At 44.6% G+C, this 23,942-nt stretch overlaps 1 protein-coding gene across 2 annotated transcripts in view; it reads right to left on the bottom strand.

Annotated features, from left to right (window-relative positions):
* The window catches only part of STAG1 (STAG1 cohesin complex component), a 304,994-nt gene that overhangs the window by 69,882 nt on the left and 211,170 nt on the right, over positions 1–23,942 (bottom strand). For both annotated transcript variants that reach the window (XM_059730741.1, XM_059730742.1), the window contains 4 exons: positions 23,419–23,498; positions 14,831–14,938; positions 13,038–13,152; positions 11,220–11,337 (listed from right to left, as the gene is read on the bottom strand). In XM_059730741.1, coding sequence (XP_059586724.1) covers positions 11,220–11,337; positions 13,038–13,152; positions 14,831–14,938; positions 23,419–23,498 — 421 coding nt within the window. The remainder of the gene's footprint in view (positions 1–11,219; positions 11,338–13,037; positions 13,153–14,830; positions 14,939–23,418; positions 23,499–23,942) is intronic.

Genomic DNA, 23,942 nt, shown 5'->3' with positions numbered 1-23,942 from the left:
TCTATCCAGTTCCTTCTGGATCCTAGTTCTGTTCTCCAAATTATCTGCAACTCCACCCAACTTGGTGTCATCTGCAGATTTGCTAAGTGTTCCCTTGACCCCATTGTCTAAATCATTAATGAAGACACTAAGCAATACTGGACCCAGGACAGGCTCTGGGGAGTTGGAATTGATACCTTCTCCAAACTAGAAATTGAACCATTGATGGCTATATATGTATGATAGATAGCAGTTAGAGCATACCAGTTGTCAAACTGTTTAACTGTTTTCAAAGGTTTCTACAGGCTTAATGGTATAGGTAAGTTTTTAAATGGTATTTGGAGCCCCCAAATCTGACTGCTGGTTATGGGCATCAGTTCCAAAGCCAGACTGCCTGATAGCCATACTACTAAGATCAAAAGAAGTGAGCATGCAATGACTGGCCATCTGAATTTGCAATATTTGGCTTTGGGGAAACCATCAAAGCATTTTTCAGTTCAAACTGGAACTTGCTGAGAAAGCTACTTTTCAAAGTGCTGTACTGACATACAGACTGGCAAACACTAGCTTGAAAGTATCTCAGGAAATTCAATAGATAGTATAAAGTGCCATATTTTGCTATTGATTCTTTCACTACAAAGCTCCTAGGGGAAGGAAAGCCAATAGTGAACCTAGTGAAGAAATATTAAATTCTGCTAAAAACATTTTGGGCAGGATGAAGTTGTTATCACAACTTTGTGTATAGAAGAGGATGAAGTGACACAATCTTATATGCATGAGGAGCCATCTCCAGGTATTTCAGAAGAGCTGCCTTCAAGTTCTAAAGACTATAAGTAAAGAAAATGACAGAAGACAATCTCAGTAAATTGTGGTAAATTGAGATCTTTTTGGAGGTAGTCCATCAGGGACAGATCTTGGGGGGAAGGGGAAAGGGGGGCAGTTGCACCCCCTTTGATTTCTGCTCCGCTCAAACTTTAACAGCAACTGCCTTGCGGCAGCAGCAGCATTTCTATTCAGGCAGCACTGAGGGAGTCAAGTGTCAAAATCCAGTTGCGTTCTGATCCAGCGGAACAAAATGGATATAGCTGGCATCAGTGAAAAGTTTTGCTAGTTTTGATCATAAGTCCCATGGACCTTAAGCCTTTGAAGATTTTTATGCTGGTTTCCAAACGGGGTTGAAGGAAGCTATAGACCCTTCAGGCACTATTCTCTGTGCAGTGATATGGGAGAGCAAATCTCAGAGCTAAATAATGCATGGTCCTTGTGGCAGGGCACCGTTTGTGCCTGCCACTTCAAGGGCCTGAAGGCAGCAGCCAGCAAGTGCCTGATGAGGGCAGCCATTTTGGATTCAGGGCTGCCCATGTAAACAGGGCATTTTGCTGCTGGGAGGTCAGGCAAGAATATCGCCTGGCTGGAGGGCTGCTGGTGTCATCTGGAGGTAAGGGAGGAGCAGTAGGGGATGGTCAGGAGGCTCCTGGTCCTGGGCATGACCTAAAACTGCACCCTGCCAGGAGCAGGTGCCCGGGTGGGGCTCTCAGTGGCACGGGAGCCCCCAGGAAATGCCAGGCCAGTTACCACCCCGGTAAAAGGCAGGTCAGAGTGCCTTAACCCCAGCCCCCACCACCGGGTGGGTCAGGTGACAATGGAGGTAGAGGGGGCCAGGCACGGCCGCAGCCACCTGAGCCCACCCAAGGAGGGAAGCCCCGAGACCCCAAGTAGCGGGGGCGGTGTGGAGCCCCGAGTAGAGGGCTGAGGGCCCAGTACATATACAGACCCTGAGTGTTACCCCAAAAGGGGCCCGAGTGTGCTTAGACCTGGTCAGGTAATTGGCTGGCCATTACCCAGGTGAGGGTTGCAGGAGAGGCCCAACAGATGGTACGTCTGCCACGCAAGGAATGGGCTAGCTAAGCCTATGGCCAAAGGGTGTCCGCTCCAAGAGGCAGCAAAGTGGCATAAGTTGTTGACGCGAGAAAGAGACCCTGTGAGAGAGGGTGGAGTGAGTGAGAGGCAGGCGGTATGACTGAGCGTATGACTGAGGCCTGACGGCGTGGCCTAAGCATGCTCCGGCTGTAGGCTGGGGACGTTAACATATGGATGCCATCTGCGAGGCTTGGGCCGCAGTGTAGGGGAGGTACGGAGCTGCAGACACCCCGGGGTGCAGTAATGGGCAGCCTCTCGCCTTATTTAACAGCATATTATTATTCCAACAAGGCGTGGCGGGCGAGACAGGCAAGCAGCATGCCCAGAGGCAGGTGGGGGGTAGCTGCGGCTAGCGGGGATATCCACTTTGCCACAGTCCTGCCTGAGGTGAAAATTAATTTGCATTGAAAATACATCTTACTCATCCTGAAAAACAGAGACCTTCTACATGGAAACCAAAAACTGACATTTACTGGGTCAGATTATAGGTCCACATTGCCCAGTATCCTGTCACAGTGGCAGCGAGTGGATGCTGAAAGGGTGAGCAAACTGTAGACCCAAATTCTTTGTTATGATATCCTGCACACACAGTTTTCTACTGATCCCCAAATTTCTTCTGTTCTTTCTTCTTGATCCTACTAGCTGGGTGCCTGCAAAGGGAGAAAGGAAAAGTCTGTCTGCCTATGGACCTGGCAAAATGGCACCCTATTTTATTTTGGTGGCAGAGAGGATGAATGGTGGCTATGGATGCAATGGATCAAGAGTAAGAGCAGATGAGGATCTGTTCCTACAAACATAAGGGGTAATACCCCAGACTACTACATGCATAATTTTAGCGGAACATATTGGAATATTATAGTCCAGGTTATCTTAAATTTATGGGAGGAAAATACATCTCTATTATCATAGCCTTGCTGTTAAATCAGACAAAGAAGGTCTGGTTTGGAGGACTTTCTACTATCTTTTTGAGAAAAGAAATTGACCAGGAAAACATTTTTCTTTCCTCTTTTCATGAGGCACTTCCTCTGATGCTCTATGCCTGGACAGCACCTAGCAGTAAAGAGAATACAAAAAAGAGGGGAAATATATTACAGGGAGTTAAAAAATTATAGTATAAGTAGAGATGTTAGCACTATCTATCCTTAGAGGTTATTTAATAACCCCCATATAAGTCCCCAATTCCTGTTGCTTGTAGTTCTGTCACAGTATAATTTACAGTAAAATTGCCTATGCTTGATCTCTGCCTTAGGAATATGATTATTTAAAAGTTTTATTAAAAATGGTTTCAGCATTTCAAGTAGTTTTGCTATTGCCACAGAATTTCCACAGCTACTTTAAGACTGCTAGTTAGCACCTCCAGAGTTTGGTCAATAACTTGTCAGAGGAATACATGCAAGGGCAAAAATGCACCTTTTATTGTTCCTTGGAAAATCAATCCAAATCTGGCCAAGTTATAAGCCTCAGACAATGGCCCTCTGTATATACTAAAACTAAATTCCAGACTGGATAAAATAGCAAGCCACCCCTCAATGACAGATAGCTTTATAGTATTTCACAATCTGCTCTCTCTCTTTGTAAAGACCCTGCACACTGAAATGGTTATGTAAAAGAAATCAAACCAAATTCTTGAGTAATATCCTAGATCAGAAAAGGCATCAGCTCCTGCTAGAACTGCCCTTGCTATAAATGAAAACATACTGTACTCTCCCCCATCAGTTCACTTGTTTTTTTCAGTAGGTGCTTGGGAGAAAACTTCTTGAAGGAGGACAGGAATGGTAGGAAAGGTGTGGAAATTAATGTAACAAATATGGGGAATAGTCTAGCATCCACTGGGATTCCCAAAGACAGAATATCAGCCTTTTCTGTAACCATGTGCAAAAGCCTATGGTTGGTTACTGACTGCATTACTCAGGAAATCCACCATGCTGTCACTGAGTTCCTTGTCTCATAATCAGTGCATCAGTCAATAATAGGGCCTTTGGTAAGGCTGGATAACTTGGTGACACTCCCTCTACAGAAGATTTAGGCCCCCTGAGCTTGGAGAAGTGATATACCTCTTTTTCTTTTTATGGAGAGATGTCTCTCTGTACTTGGGGACCTGTGTTGGGAATGCAGGTGCTGGCTCCATTGGCAATGTGGCTGGCACTTGAGCTGGTGCTGTGGCCTACACCAGAGGTCAGCAACCATACAGCCTGCAGGCCAGATCTAGATGTCAAACGCCTTGAAGCAACTGGAATCGGCCTATAGCATCTAAGGGAATCAGCAACACGTTCCAGCCACAGCAGCAGAGGAGGCATCTTCAGGTTGCCATTGCCTGCAACATTCAGTTTATTCTCTTTGCCGCAGCAGAGGCAACATCCTGAGGGTCCTAGTACCTATCTTTTTTTTCTCTATTCTCTTTGCAGCCTCTGATCACTGGGGAGGTGCTAGTATGCAGTCTGAGGAGAGGGCTGAGTTGCGAACCACAGCTTGTGGTAGCAAATGTTGCCAACCCCTGGCCTATACTACGTCTTTTGGCACCAATGCTGAAATGGTGGCCAGTTTTGGTGTTGACAGCAGAAGCTAGTGTTGATAGCCTCAGTACACTTCTTTCAGTTGCAAATCTTTAAGCATGGCATCTGTTTGGAGGAGCACTTGAGGTAAACATGGACTCAAAGCATAGTGCCTCCCAGGCACTCTGGCCTCCAATCCATTCCTTGTAGCCACAACCCAAGGCTCCAGTCAAAAGGAAACTAAACACCAACTGACCTGTTTCAAACTCAAAGTCTTAAACTGCATTTTAGGACCCTATACAGCTGCCAAACCCTACCCCAGGTAACTGCCCCCCCAGCTTCCTAGGTACCTTCTTGGGTCTGCAGCTTGTATTCTAGCAGCTTATGCTGCCAGGCACCCCTCTCTCTGCAGAGGTCAGGGCCAGACTGACTGCTCTGGCTCAGGAACCGGGGTTGATATTCCCTGAGCCCCACCCCAGCCACAGCTCAATGAGCAGCTTGCTCTCACCTGCTGCTGTCTTCCACCTCTACATTCTCCCCATGACTGCTTCTCTCAGCTCTGCCTATTGCAGAGCTGCTTCCTCCGGAGCAGCCACCTATAGCTTTGGGGCTCCTGTCTTTTTATTTCTTCAGTTGCTTCCTTGGTGGCAGCTGGCCCTTGCTCAGCTGCGCTTTCCTTCTGAAAGTGATAGGGGCCTTTGCCCCCTATTACAGATCCATGGCTGTCTCCATGAGCCACAGTCCCTGATAAACCACCACCACAAATAAATTCCTGACATAGCAGGCCTCAAACGTCTTTCAATTTCAATTATGTGCAGTAACTTTAGTCTTTCTTGTACTAACATTAATAATTAATGGGATGTCAGTGCCAATCTGGAGGAGCATATCAGTTCTAGGCACAGTGTGAAATTTGTCAGACTAAAAATAGCTCATTCTCAACATGTGTAGTGCTGGTGCTTCTTCAGAAGGCAATCATCCCTGGAAAAAGCCTGCTTCACATGGATACAAGAAAGCAAACAGAAATAAGCACTTTCAGAGCTTGCAAAAACTGATGAACGGATTAATTCTTGCATTTAACTCAACACTAGCAAATGTCTTTACTGTCAAAGTAGAACCACAGAATCATAGGAAAGTAGGGCTGGAACTCATTCATTTGCAACTCAGGTCTGACCCTGAGGAGCAAGACCATCTGGCCAGGAACTTCCAGGTTTTAATTCCAGCAGGAGCTCTGGTATGCCCCAGTCAAAATCTGCAGCCTTGGCTCCATCCCGATGCTTCTGAGGAAAGTTACACCCCACCCCCAACACACACAACAATGGGAGGGGGAAAAATCCTTTCTGGCCCCAAGTGGCAACCACCAAACCCCAGAAGCATGGAAAATACTCACACTACAGCACAGACATAGCTACTCCTAGATCATCCCTGACCAATGCTTATCCAACCTCTTCTTGAACACATCCAGTGATGAGCATCCATAGCTTCCCTAGTCAATCTATTCCACTGCCTCACTGCTCTAAGAGCGAAGTAGGTTTTCCTGATAGCCAATCTAAACCTCCTTTGCTGTAACTTCAAACCCACTGGTTCATGCCCTATTCTGCAGCAAGAAAAAAAAAAGCGTTCTCTCTCTTCTTTATGGCAGCCTGTCAGACATTTAAAGACTACTATCATGTCCTATTTTAACTCTTTTCCACATGGCAAACATTCCTGTTTCCTTTAATCTCCTCTTGAATGACTTGCTCTTTATCATTTTTGTAGCCCATCCATGGACCCTCTCCAATTCGTTAACAAGGTCACGAGGGACTTTGTCAAAAGCATTGCTGAAGTCCAGATACTCTGTACCATTCACCCAACTTGAACAGATCACTGCAAAACAACTCAATTAATCAATCTTGCATATTTGGTAACAACATGACTTTGTGGATCCCTTTTTATAACAAGAGAGAGGTAATTAGCCATTAGGACTGCGCAAAGCTTCGGTCTCCAATTCGATTTGGCGGAGATTTGGCCTGATTTGGTGGCTGAATCTCCGAATCCAAACTGAATCAGAGGACCCTTTAGTCTCTCCAGATCAAATCAGAACCCTCTGAATCAATTCAGAGAGATTTGGAAAGATTCAGCGATTCAGACACAGAGACAGCTTTAAATGTTTTTTCTACATACCTCTAGGTACCAGGCAGTAGGCCTGTACGAAGCGGCTAGTATTCGCTTCGGATTCGGCTGATTTGGGGGACAGTGATTCGAATCACTGTCCTGATTTGATTAGGCTGAATCTCCAAATCAGCCAGGCCAGGCCCATCCCCCGCCCCTCTCCCAGCCCAGCAATGGCTGCCCCAGCTCCCAGCGCTTGGGGGAAAAAAAAGCCCTGGATCAGCAGGTGCTGCCAGTCGGGAGGCGATCCCTACTTCCCCCCGCTGCATGGGAGGGCTCTGCAATGAGACCCCTGACCCCACTAGCCCCTTCACAGGTGCCCCATCCAGGCCAGCTCAGGCCCTTTAAGAAAAAATAACCCTGAAGAAACCCCGGGACTCACCGCTCCTGCTGGTGGGGGGTGATCCCTGCTGCCCTGCGCCACGTGGGGGGGGATCTGCACGAGCCCCTGAAGCCCCAAGGCTGCACCAGGAGTGGTGAGTCCCGGGGCTTTTCTCAGCTTTTTTTTTTTCCTTAAAAGGCAGAGCCCCAGCAGGTGGGGCAGCCGTGGGGGGGGCTCATGCAGAGCCTCCCCCATGCAGTGGGGGGCAGTGGGGATCTCCCCCCTGCCCAGCAGCACCCGGTAAGCACCGGGACTTCTTTTTTAAAGTACTGGGAGCCGGGGCAGGCGGGGGCAGCCATTGGGGGGGGGGCTGGGGAGCAGGAGGGAGGGTTGGGGGAGGCTGGCAGGGGTCCCCCCATGGTCCCTTCCCGTAAACACCCCCCCCCTTCCCTACCACTAGTATTTACCAGCTCAGAGTGGCTGCAGCTCCCTGCTGCAGCCACCAGGGACTGTCCAAATCATCAAAGCTCTCCGAATTTTTGCCGAAGATTCGGAGAGCTTTGAATCAATTCAGACCTTTAAATTGGTCCCGATTTGATCTGAATTCAGATTCAGCTATTGAATCACCACCCGAAGCTTCGCACAGCCTTACAAGACAGCTCATGAATGCTGTGATGCTGGAGCGCATGGAGTGTCCCACAGAAGCGCAGGGGGCTCTCCAGCGTGCTCAGCAGCAGACCCACAAGTGGACCAGAAGCACTTTCAGACCACTTCCGGGTCTGCCGGGCAGCATGCTAGGAGGCCCCCTCCCACCCCGGCAACTGGTGCCTCCTGGATCTGGGGGGCATCTGGGGTCCCCCTGCGGCCAATCACTGAGCTGAGAGGGCGGGGGGGGGGGGAGGGCGGCTACTAGCATGCTCCCCAGCAGACCACTTCTGGTCCACTTCCGGGTTTGCTGCTGAGCACACAAGGGGGCCCCTGCACTCCTGTGGGACACTCCACCCACCCCCGCATCTCAGTGTTCACAAGCCGTGCTGGTACCTCGAAGGATGTAGAAAAAAACCATTTAAAGCTCTGTCTATGGCCAAATTGCCGATTCTCCAAATCGGCATCAAATCTTCAGTTTCAGCCAAATCCAAATCAAATAGGGCCCGTTTCACACACCCCTATTAACCATATTAGTCTGAAGTCAGGCAGAAGACTGGGCAGGGTGGCACTATACAGACTAAGTGGTTCAGAAAGGTGAAAACTTTCCTAGGTGACTATCTATTAGGCTATCTGAAGCAGGAGGGGGGGCTTCTAACCCCTGTTATTTTAAGAGAGTGAATGAGCAGCATAATAGGGCTGCAATCAACAGGCAGCTAAAACAGAGCTAGCTGCCAGAAAGTAAGCCACTGAAAAAGCATAAAGATAGGAGCCACAAAGTTACAGTCAACTACTTGGGAGCAAGCTGCACCACAATAGTTAATGAAGGGCAGAGCTCCAGATAGGTAGTGACTGCAGTGCAGTGGGAGCAGTCTGATTATGAGGCAAAGGGGAACCCCTGTGCATGGCTGGGAAACCACCTGACAGGAAGTGGCGGTGCTCGGGAGAATATATACCCGGCTCCTGAGCCAGTGCTGCCAGTCTTGCCCAGACAGCTGAAGGTGAGGGAGCTCCTGTGAGCATAAGCGGCAAGAGGGAGAACTCCTGATCTAGAAAGGTCCTCTTAAGGTTGTGTGGGGAGCCAGCTGATTAGGGGAAGGGTTTAGCAATAGTGTAGAGATCAGGGAGAGAGGACCAAGGAACTGGAGAATAACATCTACACCATTGCCTACAGCTACACAGAGTTGCCTAGTGTTTCCAAGGTACCTTCTTGTAACAAGAACACTGTAAATTCCTTTTTAGTTAAAAAATATGTTTCAAGATTTGGTTTTAAAATAGAGCAGGAGCTCACAGGGTTTTGACCAAGATTAATTAAGAGGCCAGAACAACTTAAGAACTCTGTTTCAGGCTGTCTGTAGACCCAGGCAGACATTATTGTATCAGATCAAAAATGGGGAAAATGCATTTTCCCATTCTTCTCTCACTAAAAGCAGTAGAATTGTTTTCAGTCAAATTTCCATAATTCACTTTGAGGCAGAAGCCAAGTATGCGACATTTCATTCCAAAAGCTAAGCCAGTTATTTCCAGTAAGTACATTCATATGCTATATATACCCATTGTAATTTCTTAATCACAACACTGATTTACAAAAGACAGTTAACCTTCTTTTGGGCCAATTACTCTGCAACTGTCTTATCCTTTTATGCTGCCTGATTTGTCCTGAAGAGCTGATATCTGGCTATAGATGGCCAGCTATGGAGTGTTCTCCTGGGTTTTAGCCTGTTACCAGAACTTTTTAGGCATTTTGACATTAGTCTTTGGTAGAAGTGGTAAGTATCACTAGAGACAGGAACCAGGGTGTAGTAATCCAATCTATTTCTGTGCTTTCGCTGTGACTCTCTAAAGCAGAGGTGGGCAAAATACGGCCCGTGAGCTGGATGCAGCCCGCCAGGCCATTCTATTTGGCCCGTGAGGCCCCTTAAAAATGTAGAAAATTAATATTTATCTGCCCTTGGCTGCCTGTCATGTGGCCCTTGATGGCTTGCCAAAACTCAGTTAGTAGCCCTCCGCCCAAAATAATTGCCCGCCCCTGCTCTAAAGTAATCATGGTCTTGGAAATCATTTGTGAAAATTAAGCAAGCACAGAATGGGCCTGAAGCTAGGTTGTTATACAGGTTTCCTTCGCTTTATGCTGTACACTCATTCCTGGAAAACGGCACATAACTCAAATTTGCATAAAGGGAACCAACTTTACAATGCAACAAATAGGGATATGTTACAAGACCTCAACTGTACTGACCCCCAGACCTGTTTCTACCACTTTTACAAGACAATTTTGGTACTCACCAACAGCAAAGAGTACACATGAGCACAAGGCACTATCATAATGGGGATGGCAACTACAGAAACATGCGTCGCAGACAACAAGCAAGGAGCACAGATCCACACAGGAGACTATATTTTGGTGTGCATCACTCCCACAATGCATAGCACAAAGCAGATGACTGCAGGCTTCCATCGTATAACAAATTTTTGGTATAAAAAGGGCCATTGTATAATTGCACAATGAGCAAATTCGCACATACACAACCCCCATAAAGCGAAGGAAACCTGTACAGAACTGAACTGGAATGAAGCGTTCATGTTTTCAGGTCTCCTTTTGAGATGTGCTGCTTATCCGTAAAAAAGACTGGTCCCCAGAGAAGCAAACTGGGACCTAGGACTCCACTTGCCCACTTCCTGGCCTTAACTACTAGGTTATTAGGCAAAGTCTCCCCTTATGCTCATCAAAGAGTTGCTGTGCGTGGTTTTTCTTCAGCTAAGGATTTGGGGCCTTGCACAAAATTTATGTGCCTTCCAGAAGGAACAGACTTGCAGCAGTGAGTGAGTGCAGATAGATACCCACTTGGTTGTACTGGACTGCTTCTGGGCATGCATAAGAGGCCAAGTTTATTCACATGGGGAACCTTCCAAACTAAAATGGACGCACATAAATAATCTAGGCACCTTAGTGGGATTTTTGGTTGTTGTATGGAGCAGACTGAGATTCTATTTTGTGACTGAGATAATGAAAAACTGCATAAGCGCCATGCAGAGGTTTAGCAGTAGTATAATCACTAATAACAAAGTACTATGCTAATATTATACTTTATAAGTATCACATTATCTATACTAAATAATATTGTATTATACTCATAATCAGGGCCATCCCTAGGAGGTGGGGGGTAAACAGGCGTGACCGCTAGGGATGGCTCTGCTAATAATCACTATCAATATTTTAAATAAATCAAAAGCAGTAATTATCCACTGAAGTAGTAATTAGTCTTAGCCATAAATCAATGTATTATTTTAAAGTGATCAGTAACGTGCCAGTTGCTCAATTTTTAAGCAAGATGTCAAGGTCCTAGCCCCTAACTGTGGACAATGACAGAATGAAGCATGTAACCAAAAATCAGAATGAAAATTATTATGCGATTTAGTAATGATGTGGTTTAAATTTGAAAGTAATTTAAATTTTAAAGTAATCAAAAGGGTGGATTTTATCTGAGGATGAATTAAGACACGCCCCATTTGATGACCTTCTATGGCAAACTTCGCATTAAAAAGAAACTATATCAGATTAGTGAAATAGCTATATTTCCGTTTTGCATTTGCATGGATATATCATTGTGATTAAACATTCATACTCTCCAAGGATAAAACGTATCATTGTTTAAACAAAATGAGCCAAATTGTATTGCATCAGCTAAATGTATTTAAAATGACATAAATACCTTCTTCTCCTTGGACTGGTTCCTCCAGTAGCAACTCTGTCATGCATTCCCAGTCTTTCAATAGTTCTTGAGAGCTCTCCCACAAACTGTCCACCAAGTAAGCTGCATGCTCATGCAACTAAAAATAAGAAGTAAGTCAATAAAGCTTTTGGATTCAGGCATGGCTTCCACAACTACAAGTATCTGGATGAGAATAGTATTGTTTCTTGTTGATCAAGGCTTCAGTAACAGTGGGCAGCAGGGGGGGGGCAAGTATTTTATCCAAGCAGATGTTTATTTTCTTTCAAGCAACTTTTATTAACCGCACACTACATGCACGTGGAAGTACAAGTTAGTTGCAGTACAATGTATGATTTAAATACTGATAATACTGTTAACAATCTGAAAATGCATGCAAGAATTCATTTAATATATTACAACTCTACTGCTAGAAAAGTAGAACCAATATTTAATAGCAGGATCCCAGCAACAGCAACTGTACTTTATAATTTAAGAATCCTTTTAATTATGGATGTAGAAGGCTGTAAAGCAGTGGTCAACCAGCTCTTCAGAGCTAGGGGCTTGCATGCTGGTGCACTTTTTCTCTGTTGCCACTTCTCCATGCACCCCAGCTGCAGTGTAGGAACAGCTGCTCATTGCCCAGCCTCAGGTCAAGAGAAGCTAATTTCCCTGTCCCTCACACCTCCCCTTAGTCCATAGGTGAGATCTAATGGCTCTGTGGGCTGTATTCTGATGCTCGCTGATGTAAAGAATTGAAATTTTAGGTACAGTCATCCACCTTTTCATTATACCTGTTGAACAAGAACCTCAGTCCTAGGAATGGACACTGCTGAATTAAGCAAGATCAGATGTGCTGTAAAGCATTACAGCATAGCTGATACATTTTGTTGGATGAAATACACATTCTCTCATCTTGCCCTTGATGATTCAGGACAAGGGGTGATAAGATCCTCCCATTTTCCGTGCTCAGCCAGACCCATCCCCTGTGATCAGAGGAGTGGTTCTGGTTGAGTGGGGAGCCCCAACTTCCCCTCTTATGGACAGGCACCCTGAGATTCTCTGGGGTGCCTTTCTGTAAGTTGCTGACATAAGTCAGCAAGTGCTCCAGGGGCTTGAAGGGCACTTAAACCCTCAGAGCACCAGCCTGGGTGGCTGGAGAATAGGAGCAGCTCAGGCTGCCCATAGTCTCCAGCCACAGAGCTAACAGATGTCTGCCACAATAAAGCAGCAGAGTCTATTACTACCTTTTGTTGTGCCACTGATTTTCATTTGATGTGGTGTGACAAAGTGTAGAGGCATCTATTTGCTCACAATTTGTGCTTCCATAAACATTTTCATGGTGGCAGAAATGAGACCTGAGGTGACCTCTGTTTCCATTCAAGGAACTTTCAGATATAACTCTGTGAAATCTGGACAAATAAAGACTAGGGTTTTCAAAAGGGTTAGGACACACACTGGATTTTCAGAAGTGGTGTCTCCTGGGCTCACTTTCATTGAAGGTAGTCTGCAAACTTTCATTGAATTCACTGAGCACAAAATTGGGTGTAAACTATCAGTTTTTAAAGTCCCTGCAAAGTTTCTTTTAACAATCATGCTCCCCATCTATCAGAACAGGGAAAGCAGTTTTGATTATACTAGAGACAGACAAGAGAGAGAAACTCTGGAGAGGATTTTGGATTGAGTTTGCTTTATAAGCAAGGGAAAAGAGGATCATTGGAATTACTGTTTTATTTAAAACTTGTTTGCAGGAGTTAATAATTTGAAATTAAGTTTCAGGATTTGTTAAATATGTAAAACTGGTAATAAAAATAATTTTACCTCACTTTCAAGAAAGAAAAGAACCAACATCCTGATAAGGTTTCCATTTGGACTGTTCCGTCCCCTCCTCTTTGCTAATGCTTCTTCTGCTTGAGGGTCATGCCTGCTGAACAGTCTAGAAAGAAGTAAGAAGAGCTATATTATTTATATTAACAACTTTTTCTTACTCAACACTGTCGAACAGTTCTGTTTTTCTGTTCACCTCTGGAGTATGAAAGTTTATGGAGCCAGAAGAACTGGATACAAGATAATAAATTGTTTTAAAAAGAGGCTTCTGCCCTGGATTAAATAGTCATGGTTTGTTAGGCAAACTCTCTCTCTCCATCCTGTCTATGTGCACAAATACATATATATGTGTTTGTTTGCCTGCATTTACTAGTTATCAAAGATATTTTAGTACAGTGTATAAAACAGAACTAACACCTCTCCATGATCTATACTGCATCAAAGAATAAACTCCTTTCACTGAATTTGCAGCAGCACATGGTTTTCCATACCAACAGACTGACACCATAACAGTCCAAAAAGGAAATTACTTCCAAGTAACTGGAGTTAGAAATATATTGTCCACATACTTGATCTCTCATGTGGCTGTTTCTCATATTCTGAATTTGCAATCAGAGATATTTCATCTTAATTTACCCTGTGAGTGTGCTTTAGCCCCACCTCCCTTGGTGCTCCCACACTGAAGGAATACATGGCAGCACATATTACCTACTCCTCTGATCCCTTTCATTGGTAGATTCCTAGGTCACCTTGATTCATTTTATCCTTCTGATACAGTGGAACAATGGGAGGTGGGACTACATTGCAAAAAGGCTGCTATTGAAGGCTCAGGGCATCAGACATACACACAAATGAGACTGCGCAGGTAGACAACAGTTTGAAGGAGAATCATCTCTTTCATGAGTGGTCAAAGAGGATATTTAATGGAGGAAAAACCCAAGGGCAATCTTTAGATAAAAACTTGTAAGTAGATAAAAATCACTAAGTAAACTGCTGCTTATATAAATTTATATTCAAACATATTTTAGTTATAAAAATCTGTTAAAAGAAATTCTCAAATAAAAGTGCTGTAAAAAGTGTAAAAATATTAAACCATTTTATGCCCGAACCCCAAATGAGGGAGGAGAAATGAATATTAAAAGACTTCAGACTATTAATACTACTGGATCAGATCATCAGCTGGAATAATATTATAATATTCTATTGACTGCTATGGCACTATCTTAATTTACAGCATCTGTGGACAGCAGCTCCCTTGTGCTATTCAAAAGCATGGAGGAAAAGAAAAAAAAACACAACATTTCTGATGTCCAAGTAGATGGAAAAAAATGGCAATTTTAAGATTACCAGTCTTGAAATCAAATGGTATCTTACAAACATGATTCAGATAAAACACGTATAAAACCAATAATTGTATATAACAGGCAGAAAGAGATAACGACACTTTATATTATCAGAGGCCATAATGATAATCTGGTAGGAGTTGTACTAGATTTTAATACAAAATGTCTACAACAATGTGTTTATTCTTTTATGTACCTTGACAAACTATGAGAATCACCTGAATTCTCCAGTATGAAAAGTATTACATAGGTTTTAATTTTTCAAACTACTTAAGTAGGTCTTTAATTTAAGCATGTGAGTAGTTCCATTGAGGTCAAGGCTTAAAATTAAGCATCTATTTGGTTTGCTGAACTGACACCATACTTAACATATACCATCTTGCCACTTCTTCATATCAGGGTCTCATTAATTTGTTTTTCATACCAGGGCAAGGGATAACTTACTTTTTGTGAAGGAACTCTCCAGCTGCTACTGCAACAGGCCGGTGTGCTGAATACACCAAGTGATAAACATTCTCACAGTCTTCGTTGGATAGAGCTTCTTCACTTCCACTGAAAAAGTCATAAAGTAATACCTGATTCAAAATAGATGTTCGACTTCAGTTCCACCCTCCCATAAGTTAGACTATCATAAAAGCATCCACATTTATGGCTACCCAAGCTTCATAAAAGCCAGTAGATATCAACAGGATTTGAACCAGGCTCCAAATTAAAAGATATTTAATTCTTCACTGGGCTCATCTACACTTGCAAATAATACAAAGCAATACACTCTGGAATTTATTGCTCGACACTTTATTGCTCCCAGGTGCGCCGTTTGAATGCATGCCCACAACTGGAGCACGCTGAGCCAGGTCAGAGCTGCCTTGTCTGGCAGGGGTTCCCAAGAGTCAGCCTGCCGGCCCAAGGCTGCTCCTGCCCAGCTCAACATGCTGTGGAGAGGCTGGCTGGGGCATGAGGGTGTTTCAGTATGGGGCTAGCCATCAGGCAGCCCCCACACTAAAGCACCCTCGTGCTCCAGCCAGCTGCATCAGCATCTACACATGTGGTGCTGTGGAGTAAAAAACTCTGTATCATGACAGTACTTATATTTACAAGTATTACTGGGCTGCAGCGTTTATTAGTTTAATCCAGCCTCTAATAGTCTTACATGTGTAGATGCTGAGATGTTTACTGTGGAGCTAATTAGACTAGACAAGGCACAGTAAATGCCTTGTGTACATGCACCCACTGTAAAAATAAAACACCACTGAGTTAAAATTAACTGAAATGTTTTGCTAGGAAATTACCAATGCCTTCTAAAATTTGAATTAAATTTATATTAGTGCTTACTTAATTTTCTTACATTTTGAAATATGTCCAAATATCTCGCTTCTTTATTAAAATGTACTCATTTCAAATGCGACAAAAATAATTACAGCTCATGGTCAAGTACTGGCCTTTAAACAGTAAATTCTTCACAATAATTCTTTTAGCCTCAGATGACACATACTTGGACTGTGACTCAAAGGAAAATCATTATTAAAAAGTAGGATCAAAATCCATTCTACCATTTTTTTTTTCTCCCAACAAAGAAGTAATTTGAACTTAAAAGCCAAGCAAAAGCATTGTGAGCTTTGTGCTTTGGCTGTGCCCCTACAATTTTTAGAGCTCCTAGAGCTAGACCGTCACCAGATTATCATGCTGAGGTCTCACACACAGAGCCCATGTATTAAGGGTGTGGTGGAGTTCTATCTACTCGATCAGTCCTCAGGCCCTTAGAGCATGCACATAATCTGAGCAACCCCCATGTTGCTTTAAGTGAGTGGGGGCCAACCTTTTTGACAGATGTGCCACAAATTAGCTCTTTACCCTGCCTGAGTGGGTGCTACAGCTAGGAATGGTATAGGGCAGCTTGGTGTCAGGAAACCAAAGCCACCTCTTTGAACCACCTTTCCTTCAATAATTTGTTAATTAAACAAGGATAGCATTAGTCTTTTTGACCATACCACTGTACTGCAACTCAGGTTTGACAGGTTATCCACCATGACCCCTAAATCCTCTGCGAAGTCCTGCATCCTCTAATCACATTTTTGATCCTAGGTACCTGACCCTGTATTTTTACCACAATTCCATCAAAGGGGTGATATTATGGGAAGGAAGCAGGCTTTTTGATACTTTTTTTTGCCTTAGATTGCTATGTCTCCAATAGCGTAATAATGTAGGAAGCAAGTATCTTCTCTACATTTTTTCTGTAATCAATTTTAAGAACTACTATATTGGCAGAGCAAAAAATGTGACTCAACTCTTGGCTACTGTATTTACCTGAATCCAAGATGACTCTGAATTTAAGTTACCCCTTGGTACCTGTCCCTCCCATCAAGTCCCTGCTGCTGCCTGAACCCCCACTACCTCTGCCCTGCTATTGCTGTTACCAGGTTAGGCTGGGCCTGGACCAATCACATGCTCCACATTCTGGTTTGGAGCTAGAGGCTAAGCAGTAAGGCTGTGCAAAGCTTCGGTCCCTGATTCGATTCGGCAGAGATTCGGCTTGATTCGGTGGCCAAATCTCTGAATCTGAATTGAATCAGAGAACCCTTTAATCTCTCCAAATCGAATCAGAACCCTCTGAATCGATTCAGAAAGATTTGGAGATAGAGACAGCTGTAAATGTTTTTCCTACATGCCTCTAGGTAGCATATAGAAAAATGGCTTACCAGTGCACTTGGCTGCATTTCCAGAAGTGGACCAGAAGCACTGCTGGTCTACTTTTGGGTCTGCTGGGGAGCACACAGGGGGGCCCCCCCGCACCCTCTCCCAGCTTGGTGATTGGTACCTCTTGGGTTGGGTGGGGGGCACCCAGGGTCCCCCTTTGGCCAATCGCCGAGTCAGGGGGGCACAGGGGGGCCCCCTGCGTGCTTCTCAGCAGACCTGGAAGAGGACCGGAAGTACTTCCAGTCCACTTCTGGGCTCGCCAACAAGCATGTGGAGGGCCACCCAGCACTCCTGTGGGATGCTCCATCCACCCTTGCAACACAGCAATCATGAGCTGCACCTGCTACCTCAAGGTATGTAGAAAAAACATTTAAAGTTGTGCCTGTGTCCGAATCACTGATTCTCTGAATCAGCATTGAATCTTCAGATTCAGATTCGACTGAATCGAATTGGGCACAGTGATATGAATCAACAAATCGACTCACTGTCCCTGATTCGGGCTGAATCCAAATAGGGCCCGCTTTGCACACCCCTACCAAGCAGCACTGGGGGGTGGGAGGAAGGAGAGAGGGCAGGTAAAAGCAGAAGGAGGGCAGGCAGCAGTTGAGGCTCCAACACCAGGGTCAGGGCCCAAGCCACAGAAGTTGCCTGCTCCCTGCCACCTTGTACTCAAATATAAGATGAGGGTCCTGCCCCCCCATATTAAATGTGTAAAAACCTTGTTTTGGATTGGAGTAAATGCAGCATGTTGCTATTCTAAAGTGTGTGAGGCAAATACACTGGCAAATAAAATCTGACCCCAAAATTGAGAGCTTAGGAGAACAAGATCATATCATAGAAAATGAGGGTTGGAAGGGACCTCAGGAGGTCACATCTAGTCCAACCCCCTGCTCAAAGCAGGACCAGCCCCAACTAGATCCTCCCAGCCAAAGCTTTGTCTATCTGGGTCTTGAAAACCTCCAATGATAGAGATTCCACCACCTCTCTGGGTAACCTGTTCCAGTATTTTATTACCCTCCTCCTGAGAAAATTATTCCTACTATCTAACCTCATTTTCCCTTGCTCCAGCTTGAGACTTTTGCTCCTTGTAATGCCATCTGCCACCACTGAGAACAGTACAGCTTCATCCTCTCACCCTCTTTGGAACCACCCTTCAGCTAGTTGAAGGCTGCTATAAAATCCCCTCAGTCTTTTCTTCCCTAAACTAAATAAGGCCAGTACCCTCAGTCTCTCCTCAGAAGTCATGTCCCCCAGTCCTCTCACCACTTCTGTTGCCCTCTGCTGGACTCTCTCCAATTAGTCCATATCCTTTCTGTAGTGGGGGGCCCAAAACTGGACATAGTACTCCAGATGTGGCCTCACCAGTGCCAAATAGAGGGAAATGATTGCTTCTCTTGACCTACTGGCAACACACCTACCAATGCAGCCCAGTATGCCACTGGCCTTCTTGGCAACAAGGGCGCACTGCTAGCTCATATTCAGTTTATGGTCCACTGTAACCCCCAGGTCCGTTTCTGCAGAGCCGCTGCCCAACCAGTCAGCCCCCAGCCTGTACCAGTGCATGGGGCTGTTCCATCCTAAGTGCAGGACTTTTACTTGTCCTTATTGAACCTCATGAAATTCCTTTTGGTCCAATCCTCCAATTTGTTGAGGTCTCTCTGAATCCTAGCCCTACCCTCCAGTGTATCTACTACTCCCCTCAGCTTGGTGTCATCTGCAAACTTGCTGAGGGTGCACTCTATGTCATCTTTCAGGTTATTGAACAAAGCTGGGCCCAGGACCGACCCCTGGGGAACTCCATTTAATATAAGCTGTCAACTAGACATCGAGCCATTAATTACTACCTTCTAAGCCCGATGCTCCAGCCAGTTTTCTATCCACCTTACAATCTGTTTATCCAGCCCATACCTTTCTTAGCTTGCCTGCGAGACTGTATCAAAAGCCTTGCTGAAATCAAGGTACACCACATCCATTGGTCTCCCCACATCCACAGAGCCAGTCATCTCATCCTAGAAGGCATTCAGGTTGGTCAGACATGACTTGCCCTTGGTGAATTCATGCTGAATATTCCTAATCATTTTTTTCTCCTCCAAGTGCTTCAAGATCGATTTCTTGAGGACCTGCTCCATGATTTTTCCAGGGACTGAGGTGAAGCTGACTGGTCTGTAGTTCCCTGGATCCTCCCTTTTCCCTTTCTTAAATATGGGCACTATGTTTCCCCTTTTCCAATCATCCAGGACCTCTCCTGATCATCATGAGTTTTCAAAGATGATGGCCAGTGACTCTGCAATCACATCAGCCAACTCCCTCAGCATCCTCGGGCCATCTGGGCCCATGGACTCTTATACGTCCAGCTTTTCTAAATAGTTCCTAACCTGTTGATTCACCACTGCTGGCTCCTTGCCTCCTCCCCAAACTGTGCTGCCCACTGCAGCAGCCTGGGAGCTGACCTTGTCTGTGAAGACTGAGGTGAAAAAGGCATTGAGTGCTTCAGCTTTTCCACATCATCTCTCACTAGGCTGCCTTCCCCATTCAGTAAGAGACCCACACTTTTCCTAATCCTCCTCTTGCTACTGACATACTTGTAGAAACACTTCTTGTTACCCTTCGCATCCCTTGCTAGGAACAACTCTAATTGAGCTTTGGTCTTCCTGACTTCATCCTTGCATGCCCAAGCAATAGTCTTATACTCTTCCTTAGTTGTTCAAGTTTCCACTTCTTATAAGCTTCCTTTTTGTGATTTAGCTTACTGAAGATGGCTCTGCTAAGCCAAGCTGGTCTGCCATGCTTGCTAGTCTTCCTGCGCATCAGGATGGTTTGTTCCTGTACTCTCAGTAAGGCTTCTTTAAAGTAGAACGAGCTCTTCTGGACTCCTCTGCTCCTCAGACTGGCTTCCCAGATGTTACTCTGATCTCACTGAAGTTCAACCTCTCACTAAATTTTGTGTTTTAAAAATACTGTTCAGCCACTGCATACCAATATGCAATGAAGAATTTCTATACATGCCTGCAGAATATGGATTCTTCTTGCGTGTGAATGCAGGTTACAGTTTCTGCAAGCAATCCCAGCTGACACTCACAAACTCACTACTGTCCTTGGCTCTTAAATATTACACCTATGTGCTCTTAAGTTTACCTTAGTGTAAAGATGCTACTGCAACGTCTTTTCCTTTGGTCTTTGACACTTCCTAGGTACAGGGTGCTCTTTCACATAAGTGACACCTTATAGCTCAGTGGCTGACTTTCTCTCTGTCCCCCCCACAGCCCCCTGAAGTCCCCAGGGGTTTAAACATCCTCTCCCAGAGTGCCGATGTGTTGCTAAAGGCACCCAGGCCCATGCTGGACCAGAGCTGGGTTGCTGCAGCTCACAGCTGCCTAACCAACTGGCTACTTGGCTAAAACAAGGGAGGGTTATCCTCCTCCTACATTTAATGTCCAGAAAGTATGTGCACACACATTCAGGGAGAAACAGAATTGCAAACTGTGGTTAAGTGCCAAAAATGGGGCTGATGCAGCTGGACAAGGAGCATTTGGGCACAAAGTTAAAACAAGGTCTTGTCCCAAATATGCTAGATATTCCTTCGACAAAGTCAGGGTTTCCTTGCCTATAGTCTGATTTATCCATAAACTAGGCGTGTGAAAGTTGAAATGGTATAAATATAATTACAGTTTAACCATTAACACATTACAGTTAGCAATTAACAGTTAATATACTTTTCTGAAATAAGACTTGTTTGCTACAGTGGAGTTCATTGCATCAGATTTTCAAACAACGTGTGAATTATAATGTGGTTTACCAGGACTACAGAGTGTGGCAGCATGGTGTGTCCCTCAGCCCAACCCGTCCGTCCTGCTGTGCCGGTGTGGTATGACCCTCAGACCAACCCACAGGTATGTCTTACCAGTTAAACTAGGGGTGGCAAAATGGCAGATCTGGCTGGTGGCCGGACTCCATTTTCTAGCAGCCCCAGCTACCACCTGGTCTCCTTGCAGACCCCGGGAGCACGGGAGTGTGACTGCGTGAGGCCATGACAGTGCAGGGTGCAGAACTGGGGCTCTGCCCTGACCTGACCCTGTGCTGCCACTGTCCCTGTGCTCCTGGGGTCTCCACAGACAGGCCAGGGGCTGCACAGGCAGGGTGTGTGGTTGGGCAGGGCGCTGCTCCTGGGCCGGGATCTTGTAGCAGTGACAGCACAGGGCAGGGCTCTGCTCCCAGCATGCCCCTGCCCACAGAACCTGTGCCTGTCGCCACAGCATGGGGGCAGTGGATTGTGGCTCTGCCCCGGCCCCGCTCTGTGCTGTCACCGCCACAAGATCCTGGCCCCAGCCCCAGCCCCAGCGCAGCTCCGTGCACAGCTCCTGGCTGGTCTCCATGGAGACACCAGGAGCATGTGGGTGTGACAGCATGGGGCTGGGCCCGGGCAAAGCCCTGGTTCTGTGGCCCTACACTGTCACGTCCCCAGGCTCCTGGGAGACTGGCCAAGGGCTGGGGCTGCCAGGAAATGGAGTCCACTGCAGGCCTGATCCAGCCTACAGGCTGGACTTTGCCCACCTCTGAGTTAAATGGTTAACTGATATAATTAGAAGAGTTTAAACAACTGAATTTTAAAATAATATTTACATCGCTACCATGAATCAGGTGCAAATCAACAATTCTTTCTGCTACCTACAAATGCAAACAGAGGTGGAACCTCCAGCAAAAATGTTACTGAATGCTTACTACCACTCTCCTAGGGGGCTGCCCATTCACGGTGCAAGTTTGGTGTCAGATCTCTCAGCTGCTGAACACTATTTAGATTCCTCACCAATGGCCTGAACCAAGTATCACTGAAGTCAAGAACACTTACAAGAACATTAAAACCATTTCTGCTACAAGCATTATTGACCCGTTTAATTCAGCGTTGAGTAAATTTAAAAGAAATCTAAACACATTGAAATATTTGAATATAACTGAATAAATACATTTATTTGAAACTTCTATATTTACCCTTTGAGTATTATAAAACTGGAAAGAATTTGCTATATAACAAACAGGATTATTTTTTGCTTAAAAGCTTCCTTAAACATAATATTGGAGGTGTATCCAGAACTGCTGTAACACATTTTGCCAATTTTTTTTTTTTACTCAGTTTTTAACAGATTGAGAGGAAATATGCCAATATTTGGCTTGCATAGGTAATTATCTTTATTTTTTCAGATTGTACAGCTATAATAACTATATAAACAAATATGTCGAAAAATACTGGCTCCATCCAATATGTCACACACAAAGGGGCATGAATATTAGGTCTTGCATGCCTGACTCACAAACAGCATTAAATCTTTAATTATTAGTAAAGAATGATAGATTTCTGGGGTATATTTTATATAAATATGTCTTTTATATTACTCATCATTGTGTTTTTGATAATTTTAACATACATCCTTTTGAGAGTTTTGAATACAACACAGCACAGGAACTGTGCTTTCTTTAATAACACATGCATATATACAGCATTTTATTTTAATATTCACTAATAAATTTTCAAATTCTCCATTTTGTGTTTGCAGCTTAGTAATGAATCAGTGATAATTTAACATGTGACCAAAAAAGGAAGACAGAATAAGTAGTAAACTTGACTTTTTATCTCTTGAATCTGTGAATTTAAGTTATCGACTTCAGTTTGCACTTGTTGTTTTTTTTGCATTAAAAGGTGATCAAGGAACAATGTAATCAAATTATCCTTTAGTATTGTTAATTTGTTTTGCTACCCTGGCATTTATTTGTGACAGTAGATGCTCTTCAAGTACCTGCACCAAGTTAAGTTTTTGTAGTTCACACAGCACAGGGGTGTCAAACTTACCTTCTGCCCTAGGCCAGATCTGGACCATGGGGCTCCTTGCAGGCTGAATCCAGCCCAGGGCGTATGGCAGCTCTTGTGGCAGCATAGCTGTTGCCACCATCACTTATTTTGTGTTGGTAAGGCAGCTCTGGCATGGGGCAGGTGGTGACGGTGGCGGTGACCATGGCAGCAGAACTGGTGACCAAGGGGCTGAGGCTGTGATGACAGGTGAAGCAGATGGACGATGACCAGGGCTGTGCTGGCCCTCAGTTGCCCTCCTGCTGCCAAACGCCATGTCCAACTGGAATTTTGCAGCCAGCTGCCCCTTGGCCATCATGAAACCATTAATCCTATTCCAGCCTCTCCAAAAATTATTTAATGAAAGTATTACTGCACATGGAATCAACTTCAGTGTTACCCAGCTGTCACAATACGTAAAAGAAATCTACATAAAATAAATATTACTGGCTAAAGTGCATTTTTACAGAAAATTATAGTCATTTTGAGAAATACTCACTGAAGTATTAGCGTGACTAATCGAATGGCTTCAACAGCAACATCATATTCCTTATCAAGTGTCATTGATACAATGCGATCCTGAAAAAAAATGTTACAATTACAAAACACATTATATGTACAGCTTACAAAGAATAAATCTTTAACAGATATTCTTCTGAGTTAGACTCAGGACAACCATCTGAGTTCTTTCAGAGAGGTTACGGTTCTTTAATGGAATGTACCTCCATTGCAACATGTAGGATAGGTTCTACATCTAACACAGAGAAACACACCAGAGTGGGAACATGTGCTAACTAATGTACTTTCCTCTGGCCCACATTGCTGTGCACCATGCAGGAGCCAGGCAAACAACTTGTGGCACAGAAGCACCACTCTGGACAAATGTCATATTAGCATACCTCCCCTGCAAAGGAATGGAGGTAAAGCCTTATTCAGCCTATCTAAAATGTTCCTAGAGACTGTCCTGCACCCATGAAGAGAAGACAGCAGTGAAATGATTTGTTTTCCAAATATTTTTTTAAA

Source organism: Alligator mississippiensis, chromosome 7, assembly GCF_030867095.1.
Source record: "Alligator mississippiensis isolate rAllMis1 chromosome 7, rAllMis1, whole genome shotgun sequence".
In the NCBI taxonomy this organism is placed as follows: Eukaryota; Metazoa; Chordata; order Crocodylia; family Alligatoridae; genus Alligator; species Alligator mississippiensis.
The sequence above is the reverse complement of the archived record's forward strand: the minus strand, read 5'-3'. Positions and strand labels throughout refer to the sequence as shown.